This window comes from Danio rerio, chromosome 2 (genome assembly GCF_049306965.1).
Source record: "Danio rerio strain Tuebingen ecotype United States chromosome 2, GRCz12tu, whole genome shotgun sequence".
Lineage (NCBI taxonomy): Eukaryota > Metazoa > Chordata > Actinopteri > Cypriniformes > Danionidae > Danio > Danio rerio.
Genome location: NC_133177.1, coordinates 48469261 through 48479554, shown reverse-complemented (window position 1 = coordinate 48479554; position 10294 = coordinate 48469261). Strand labels below are relative to the sequence as shown.

Sequence of the window (10294 nt, the reverse complement as noted above, 5' to 3'; positions counted from 1 at the left end):
ACACACACTAATGGAAATGGAAAATATTACAAAGCATCAAATGGCCTCTTTAAATTGACAAGCAGCAAATATATATATGATAATTATTACTACTTTTTAAACATTTCAGGACCATAGGATCCATTGCAATCCAAATATCTTGGTCAAATTTGGCATATTATTTACTCTCAATGTCTGAACGACCAGCAGTATGCACAGTCATTTAAGAAAAGTGGAGAATTTTGAGAAATTTGAATGATTGTAAGAAACCAAAAGATGAATAGATTCACACGTTTACTCAGCCACAACACTTATCTCTGGCTAACAACTTGACCCACTGAATCACTGTGAAGAGGAAGCTGAACAGATAACATTATCAAGACAACATGCAGCAATGCTATATTTCCCAGCTGGTGCTTAATGATAAGATTAAGATATGACAAAGTCCAACAAAAATGGGAGCCCAGAAGTTGACTCTAGAACTTTTTTTTTCCACAAGAAAATGTGTAGATGCCCTTTGGTTTCCATGAACGAGACAGAGAGTTTCTGACGGGTGCTTGATTCTTTATTATGCTCAAGACGAGAGCCATTAAACTTTCGTTGCGTAGCACCGTGAAACTACACAAAGAAACAACAAAAATCAATAAAACAACTTGTATACAGAATAATACGACAAATAAAGATATAATGTACAGAGCGACATATGAAAGTGAAACAATGGAGTATATGAAGACAGTTTGAAACAACTAATAAGAATGCAGAGCTCACGATTAACATATACATACAAATGAACTCATGTGGCTTAAATATTAACTTCACATACCTCGCTCCGCTTTCCCAAAGGGTTCTATTAAATAAATTGTGCAGGATTAAGCCTCCTTTTTCCGTAAATCGCACAGCAACGTGTGTTCTCTTCGCTCCTGCTAGCCTGATTAACCTATTAGTCACCTAGGCTACCGAAACACGTGACATGCTCTGATGCTCTAAAATTATTTAAAGGGATATAGTGCTTTAGTGGTCACTTACACTCCCACCAATCATTTTATGATAAATTGAAAAAACAAACTGAAATTAATCAGAACATGATTTTGAACTATAACATGACCACGTTTACTTTTCATGACTATCAAGTATTTCAGAAATAATTATTTGGTCTGATGAGAGTGTATCATCCCAGTTACTAACAGTCAGTCTTCTTCAAGAAGTACAACTAACTTCTGAATAGGTCTTTCAATGATTGAGAGCTTGGGGGTCTGATTACGTTTGTTAGTGAGCTTTCGTTCTGCTACTCGTACCTTTACTCGTCTCACAAATCCATCACTCTCTTTGACAGTTTCAACCACTCTGCCCAACTGCCATTGACTTCTTGGGAGCATATCCTCTTTGATTATTACAACATCATTTACTCTGAGGTTTCTGCGAGGAGTGTGCCACTTTTGGCGTGTTGAAATGTTAAGCAAGTATTCCTTCTTCCAGCGACTCCAAAATTGCTCAACCAAGTATTGGACTCTTCGCCATCTTTTTGTAGCGTACATGTCTTCTTTAACAAATTTTCCTGGAGGTGGAAGTGCAACATCAGACTTCATAAGTATTAGGTGGTTTGGAGTTAGAGGCTCTAGTGAATTTGGATCATTAATGCCATCTACTGTAAGCGGGCGACTGTTAACTATGGCCATTGCCTCATAGAACAATGTTCTAAGTGAAGCATCGTCAAGTCTACCAGGACACAGTGCAATTGTGGCATTAAGTACACTGCGCACAGTTCGTATTTGTCGTTCCCAGACACCTCCAGTGTGACTTGCAGAAGGAGCATTAAAGGCAAACTCGCATTGTTTCTCTGCAAGAAAGACTTCCAGAGTTTTGATGTCGACTTGTTTCAGGCAATCTTTGAATTCGTTCCTGGCCCCGACAAAGTTTGTACCTTGATCACAATAAAGTTTGCAAACTGCTCCTCTGAGGCTTATAAAGCATCTCAATGCATTGATGAAGGCATCTGTGGACAAATCTTCAATCATTTCAATATGAACTGCGCGAGATGACAGACAAGTGAATATTAGACCGTATCGCTTGTATTCTTTGCGAGCTCTCTTCACGACAAATGGCCCAAAACAGTCCATGCCACAAAATGTAAAGGGAGCAGATACTTCGACACGCTCCTTGGGAAGTTCGGCCATTCGTTGTTCTTCTGTCGGTCGTCTAAGTCTTCGACACTGCACACACTTGTGTATCAGCTTAGCAACTGATTTGCTACCTCCAATGACCCAGAATCCATTCATTCTAAGCTGCATTTGAGTTTGAGTTCGACCCTGATAGCAAATTTTGGCATGATAATGTGACAGAATTAGCTTGGTGATGTAACTATCCCTTGGTAGAATCACAGGATGTTTGAGGTCTTGACTGAGTGATGACTTCTTCAATCTTCCCCCTACCCGAAGAAGACCTTTGTCCAAAACAGGATCCAGTTGATACAACGCACTAGAATTTGGAAGAGCAATCCCATTTTCAATCATTCTCATTTCTTTGGAAAATGCTTCCTGCTGCATGAGCTTGATCACCACTTCAGCAGCTCTCTGACGCTCCTCAACAGTTATATGGTCAGTGGAGCATTTCTGTTTCAATCCAAGTCTTTTTATCCTTGCCACAACCTTCAGAAGCATTGACCAGCAAGAAAATCGTCTGAAACGACTTAAAATGTCGGAACTGTCACTAACTGTGGTCACAAATGTTTGGACTGGTTTAACTTCGGGGTCACCAACAAGCAAATTGGCAGAGGTATGTGGTGTTGGATTCACTTCTTGTTCCCACAGAAATTTGGGACCTCTTAACCAGGTTGAAGTAGCAATGTCAGAGGCATGAAACCCTCGAGAAGCATGATCAGCCGGGTTCTCTAAGGTATTAATATAGTACCACAGGCTTGGATCTGTAATGTCCCTTATGAGTTGGACACGGTTAGCAACGAATACATGAAACCGTCTTGCTTCGTTATTAATATAAGCCAAAACAACCTGTGAATCTGTCCAAAAGAATTCTCTGTCAATCTTCATTTCAAGCTCTGTCTTTAGCATGACACTTATCTTTGCAGATAGAACAGCCGCCGCAAGTTCCAGTCTTGGTATACTTGTGACCTTTGTAGGTGCGACTCTAGCCTTTGCCATTACCAAACTGCAGTGCACTTTACCTTTGTCATTTTTGAAACGAAGATAAGAGCAAGCTCCATATCCAATGTTGCTCGCATCGGAGAAGTGGTGCAGCTCCGTTTCAATGATCTCATTGAAGGTGTCAGGGTGATAACATCTTGGTATGACAACTTCTTTAAGCCTTTGAAGTCCACCTTTCCAATCCTCCCACCGTGAATACATGTCTTCTGGTAGCTGATCATCCCATCCAATGTTTTTCCGACATAGTTCCTGCAGAATGCACTTTCCCTGAAGAATAAATGGTGCCACAAACCCAATTGGGTCGAACAGGGAACTAATGACAGACAAGATTCCACGGCGGGTCGATGGCTGATCTTTATAGTTGATGTTGAATTGAAAATTGTCATCCCTTGTTGACCACTGAACACCAAGTACACGTCCTGTTGGTGTTGCTTCAGGGTTTAAATTGAGAGGTTTAGAGACAATATCCCTTTCAGATGGGTCTATGCAGCAGAGAACATCTTCCTTATTGGAGTTGAATTTATGAAGCCGTAAACCTCCTTGTTTACAGAGTGCTTGAGCATCAGTAATTAGTTCCTTGGCTTCATCAATTGAACGAACACTGGCTAGCCCATCGTCTACATAGAAGTTTCTTTTAACAAACTCTGAAGCTGTTGGGTGTTTAACTTCGTACTGCTGTGCCAGGTACTTCAAACCGAAATTGGCACACCCAGGAGACGATGTAGCGCCAAAGAGATGGACTGTCATGCGATAGTCTTGAGGCTCTTTCTCCCAGTCTCCATCCTCCCACCATAAGAACCTCAGATAATTACGTTCGTCTGGAGGAACAAGGAACTGGTGAAACATCTTTTCTATATCACAGGTGACTGCGACTAGCTCCTTTCTGAAGCGGCAGAGTACTCCAACTAATGAATTTATTAGATCAGGCCCAGTCAACAGAGTGTCGTTTAGAGATATACCACTAAACTTAGCTGAACAGTCGAACACAACCCTCAGCTTACCTGGTTTCTGAGGGTGGTATACTCCGTGGTGTGGAATATACCATACAGTCTCTCCTTCTGATATCTCAGGGGCTAGTTCAGCATCACCTTTGTCAATGACTTCCTTCATGAAGACTTTGTAGTCATCCGAATATTGCTTGTTAGATTTGAGCTTTTTCTTCAATTGCTGCAGCCGGGCAACTGCCAGCCTTCTATTATTTGGCAGTGATGGTTGGCTGATACTCTTGAAAGGGAGGGGAAGTTCATAATGTCCATTATCCTTCTGTTTGATGTTGGTACTGAGATGTTGAATGAAACGAACATCCTCTTGAGACACACTTTTATCCTCATAACCTTTCTCATTAAAATCTGACTCAAGAATTTTCAAGACATCATTGGGTGATGGAACAAATATCTCCTTGACTGCAACTCTGTGGACAAAGCTCTGATTTCCCTGCCTGTCTAGGTGTGGATTAGAGAGACCTATAATGCTCCAACCAAGTTCAGTTCTTTGTGCGAATGGTTCATTTTCATGACCAATTATAACTTCAAGGGGAGCTAGAGCTGAAGGGCAGTCATATCCGATTAATAATCCGACTTCGCAGTTCTGCAGTGGTGGCAATTGATTGGCCAGATGTTTTAGGTGAGGCCACTCCAGTGCTGTGCTCTTCGTTGGGATATAGGACTTATCAACAGGAATGAAGTCTCTTGTATATGCTTGCCGTAACTGAATGGAGTTTGCTGCTTGGAGTCCTCTAACTTGCAGACCGCAAACCCTGTTACTTGCCGTTATAGTATCCACAGCTGTCATAGTGCTTAATCTAAGTTGAACTGGTTGCTTGACTGCATTTAGATCATCAAGAAGATCTTCCAAAATGAATGTTGAGTCACTCTGCGTGTCCAGTAGCGCATAAGTGAGTACTTCCCTTTGTGGCTCTTCCACTGTTGAAATAAGGACTGGCACAATACTGGAAGTAGCAGAAGAGCTTTGTGTGAGTGCATGGGCCATAACTTTCTGAACTTCCTGACTTGCTTGTACTTCTGTTGAAGTTTTATTTAATGGTTTTGGAGACACCATATGTCTTTCTTCATGTAAGCATGTGGGGTGATTGCGGCCACATGTTCCACACTTATGTCGTCTTCTGCATTTTTTTACAATGTGCCCTTTCCTGAGACACCCATAACAGAGCTGATTTTCTTGAATGAAGTTCTTCTTGTCTTCAATGGTTTTTTCTCCAAATGCAGAACATTGGACAATGCTGTGGTTTTCATCTTTACAGACAATGCATGATACTTTTGACTTTACGCTAGATGTATTAAGCCCTTTAGAACTGAACTCTTTCACGTCAGTCTTTGTACTGAGCGCCTTAGCTCGCTTGGGAAACTTTTCATCTGAATTTTTCATATTCATGAATGGGGAAGTAATGGGGTTACAAGCTATTCTAGTTTCCTTTTGCAAGAACTCTGTAAAACACTTGAAACTTGGATAGTCCCCTGATGCATCTAATTCTTCCGTCACAATTCGATTCCATTTGTGTACAACCCATTCAGGAAGTTTCTTTAGTAGCTTGTAGTTTTCTTCACAGTCATTTAGAATAGATAATCCCTTAATGTGTGGCATTGCCTCAGCACATCCTTGCAGGAAATCTGTGAAGTCTCGCAGTGCAAGTGGGTCATTTATCCCAATTTTGGGCCACCTCATCAGCTTGTCTCTAAAGGCTTTTTGTAGTATGAATGAATTCCCATATCTATCTTGCAGGACCTTCCATGCTCCATGGTATGCATCCTCTGAATTTCTATAGAAATATCCCTCCACAGCCTTACGAGCTTCTCCAACAAGGTACTTTTTAAGATAGAACATCTTCTCACCAGGTGGGAGGGGCTTTCTTTCTATAAGAGCTATGAAGGACATCTTCCAATCTATGAATTTCAATGGATCACCAGCGAAGATCATGGGTTCAGGCACAGGCAGTCGATGTGTGCTTAGTGAGTCTGCTATTGCTTGAGCTAAAGAAACATTATTCTGAGATGGCTGGGCTTCATGCTCTGCCTTGAATGTTTGCTGAGGCAAGAACAATTCAGCTTCTGGGTTTAACTGAAATCTGTGAATGCTAGAATCTATTTCTTTATCACCACATTGAGTGATCCCTTCAAGATCATTGTACACTTTCACACAAGCTGCTGCTACTTTTACTTCCTTGTCTACTTGCAACTGATGCAGCCGTTTTCTTTCTTCTTCAAGCTTAAGCTGCATTTCTACCTCCCTTTGCTTTATTTCTGCTAGCATTTTAGCTTCAGAAAGCTTCCATTCACTCTCCATTTTATTAAGCTTTGCTTGTTGATCATGGATTTCCTGCATAGCTTTAGCTTGCTCTTGTTTTGCTGCAAGTTCAGCTTCTGCTTCAGCTCGCTTACTTGATATCTTGGAAGAGGTCTTTGACTGATTACCTGATCCTAGCGATGACTCTGACATAACTGTGTTTGTTTTTGTGCATCCAAAGATTGATCCATATTCATCTTTATTTAAGACTTGTCTCACTCTTTCCTTCACAAGCTCTTCATTGTAATCTTCACCTATTGTCTCCAGCCGCTTACTCACAAGATCAATAATTTCAGCAGTCAGTGCAGCACAAGCATCCATACGATTGACAATGTCTGGAGACGTAGCATGATTACGCAATATTGGCTCATAATGCTGATGGACTAGATTACATTGATTTTGAATGTCTTGCTGAATTTGTTCTAGATTCTCACGCGAACAGAACATTTTTAGTGTTGATCTACAATCTTTTGCAGTCTCTTTCCAACTGTTATAAGCTTTATGGAAAGCTTTCTCTTGTCGCTTGGCTTCCTGTTCACGCATTTCCAGACCCCTTTCTGTGAAGCTTCTTTCACGTGTGCTTGATCTGACCTGCTGCACAACTGGGTTGCTTATTTCTACTGTTGGGAGTGACATTTCATCTGCTTGTTTGACTGCATGCGCTTCTTCATGTGTACTATGTGTATCTTCCATAGCCTCTTCAGCGTGTACAGCTTCCATAATTAAAGAGGAACTTAAGCAGTGAATAATAACACTCTCACCAGACCTCTAGCACGTAAGCACCCAAATAAATTAGCAAACAAGATCAATATAAATGCAAACAGCAGTATATGACATCCAAAATATTAGCTTGTAACAGGAATAACAAGGAAATGTCAGTTTTCAAATAAGTACAGCTAACATTAACACTGATTGTAATTTTTCTAATGCTAAATAAAATAAATTAAGTTCTTTTTTTTTTCCTTCTCTTAAATTCTACTCAAATAATGTAATTCAAATCTTAAACTATAAAGTAAATGTTCTTTATAACATTATTTATTTGCTTTTATTTAAAGTCCTTTGTAAATGTAACCCTTTAACTCAAATGTCCATAAAATATTTGCTTTTCCTTTAAAGCATTAAAATTACTAAGTTCAAGATGACTTGATGCTGCTTACGTAGGAATATGTTGTTCTTAAACTCTCTTGCCACTCAAAGTCTCCCACTGTATCTGCAACAGTGAATGACAGCACGCGCGCCACCTCCGACTTGTATGGGTAACTGCAGCCTCCGATCAGCCTGTGCGATGACGTCACGACCCTGCCAGCTGCCAGCCTGCGTCTCGATGAAACAGATGCGTGGTTCCTTTAAGCGGCGAGTTTCACTGTAGATGCCCTTTGGTTTCCATGAACGAGACAGAGAGTTTCTGACGGGTGCTTGATTCTTTATTATGCTCAAGACGAGAGCCATTAAACTTTCGTTGCGTAGCACCGTGAAACTACACAAAGAAACAACAAAAATCAATAAAACAACTTGTATACAGAATAATACGACAAATAAAGATATAATGTACAGAGCGACATATGAAAGTGAAACAATGGAGTATATGAAGACAGTTTGAAACAACTAATAAGAAGGCAGAGCTCACGATTAACATATACATACAAATGAACTCATGTGGCTTAAATATTAACTTCACATACCTCGCTCCGCTTTCCCAAAGGGTTCTATTAAATAAATTGTGCAGGATTAAGCCTCCTTTTTCCGTAAATCGCACAGCAACGTGTGTTCTCTTCGCTCCTGCTAGCCTGATTAACCTATTAGTCACCTAGGCTACCGAAACACGTGACATGCTCTGATGCTCTAAAATTATTTAAAGGGATATAGTGCTTTAGTGGTCACTTACAAAATGTATTTTTTAAACGATAACTGTTTTAACAACTGACCTATTTTTAGAACTGAGATTATGTATTTGTTGTATATGTTTGCATTAAAGGCACAGTATGTCATTTTTTCTTTTTATTAAATATAAAAAACCCAACAGAGGCTCATTGTGAAACGTACTCCTGTATACATTTCTGAAGAGTTATGAATTATGTAGCCAGAGTTACATATGCATTTTGTTTTTAAAACAAACACTACAGGGCGGTATGACGCCGCCGATAGCTTTTGTTTCTTTTCATGCTACCGGCTGAGCGCTTTACTCCATGTGGACAGCTTTTTCCACTGTTACCAGTTTGCCCAGTAGCTCGCCATGTACATCGGTGGACTTGATACCTAGTGTGGAGTTAACCGTGACAACAGGGTTCGAGACTGGTGAAGAAAGAATCCAGAAAAGAGGGAATCACAAAAGGCAAAAAATAAAATAAACAAGTAAATAGCAGTATGAGAATGTGGTAAAAAATCAGGTGGCTGTGAGAGCTTTTCTTTATCTGGACTGCTTTTGAAAACACTGTTGGTTGGGTTTAGGAAAGGGGGTGATTGGGTCAATCAGTGCTTTTGAAAACACTATAGGTTGGGTTTAGGGAAGGGGGTGGGTGGGGGGTATCAGTCAGTTGACAGTAGCCTCTAGTGGATTACGGTGACGACTGCAGGCATGAATGGCACTTGCTAAAGAAATTTGAGATCTGAAAAACGTACACAGTGGCCTCACAAAATCAAAAACTAAAAAAAAGCGTACCTCCTGGGACTTATTTTGCAATCTCCAGAAATGTCTATAGGGGTACGTATCAATAATGAAACTGGGTTGAAAACCCCCAGTAGTGTAGTGTATATCATTTGCTGACTTCTGTACTTACATTATCCCAAATGTTTAAAAGAATTTTCAAATTCTGAGAAATAAATTATTTTATATTAGGCAGCCTTAACTAATATGTACTTACACTGAATATATAATTATGTTATATATATTATAATTATATTATATATTTTTTTTCAATGTACTTATTGTGTAAATGTGTTTACATTTTACTTATGATTGATTAAATGTCTGCATGTAATTACACATGGAGCCAGATCAGTCTCAAAAATATACAAAATGAAATTTATACAACAACAACATAAATACTCTTTACAAAATTCCAATTCGTAAATTCCAAACGCGATTCAAAAATACAAAAATCTAATTCTTAAAATCAAAACACGATTCAAAAGTAAGCAAATATTATTCATAAATACAAAACACGATTTAGAAATACACAAATTCAGTTTATAAATTTTATACACAATTCAAAGATACACAAATCGAATTCATGAATTCAAAACATGATTCACAAATACACAAATCTATTTCGTAAATTTAAAACACAATTCAATATGCAAATGTAATTTGTAAATTCAAAACACAATAAAAATATTTAAGTCTAATTTGTAAATTCAAAACACGATAAAAAAAATATGCAAATATAATTCGTAAATTTAAAACAATATAAAAATACTCAAATCCAATTTGTAAATTTAAAACACCATTTTTACTTTTTACAATTACAATTGTGCTGTGCATGTATGGATTTTATTTTGTGATTGTATTATTTTTGAGACTGATTTGGCTCCATAATTACTTCTGTAATTCATTTCTGTAACTACATCCTAAGTTACACTTTGGACCGTCCCTTACACTTTAACCCACCCTTAAACATATACCACCAAACCTGTTCCTAGCCCTACCCGTATCCCACCTCATGAGCACCAGTAGTTATATGCACATTATGAACGCATTATGTATTTATTTTTTTAATGCAGGCACATAGCGACATAGACTGTGTCTTGTTTCTCCATGCTAATGATGCCACACACTCTCGATTTAACTGAAGATTAAAAGAATGCATGTAGTTGTGCTGCCCTTCCATCCCAGTTTCTGAAAAACAAATATCTGACAT

The 10294-nt window shown here is 39.0% G+C and overlaps 1 protein-coding gene across 2 annotated transcripts; it reads right to left on the bottom strand.

The window, feature by feature from the left end:
* Positions 1-522: 522 nt before the first annotated feature.
* LOC103910115 (uncharacterized) lies at positions 523-8307 on the bottom strand. 2 transcript variants are annotated; one of them, XR_011009391.2, is made up of 3 exons: positions 8120-8307; positions 803-7914; positions 523-597 (listed from the first exon to the last, which is right to left on the bottom strand). XR_011009391.2 is itself a non-coding variant. In XM_068218044.2 (2 exons), exon 2 carries the CDS (start codon positions 7155-7157, stop codon positions 1167-1169), a length of 5991 nt encoding a protein of 1996 aa, XP_068074145.1. In that variant the 5' UTR covers positions 7158-7914; positions 8120-8307; the 3' UTR covers positions 523-1166. The 2 variants fall into 2 exon arrangements, 1 of the variants encoding a protein (XP_068074145.1); XM_068218044.2 differs by having other exon boundaries at positions 523-7914.
* Between the last annotated feature and the right edge of the window lie 1987 nt (positions 8308-10294).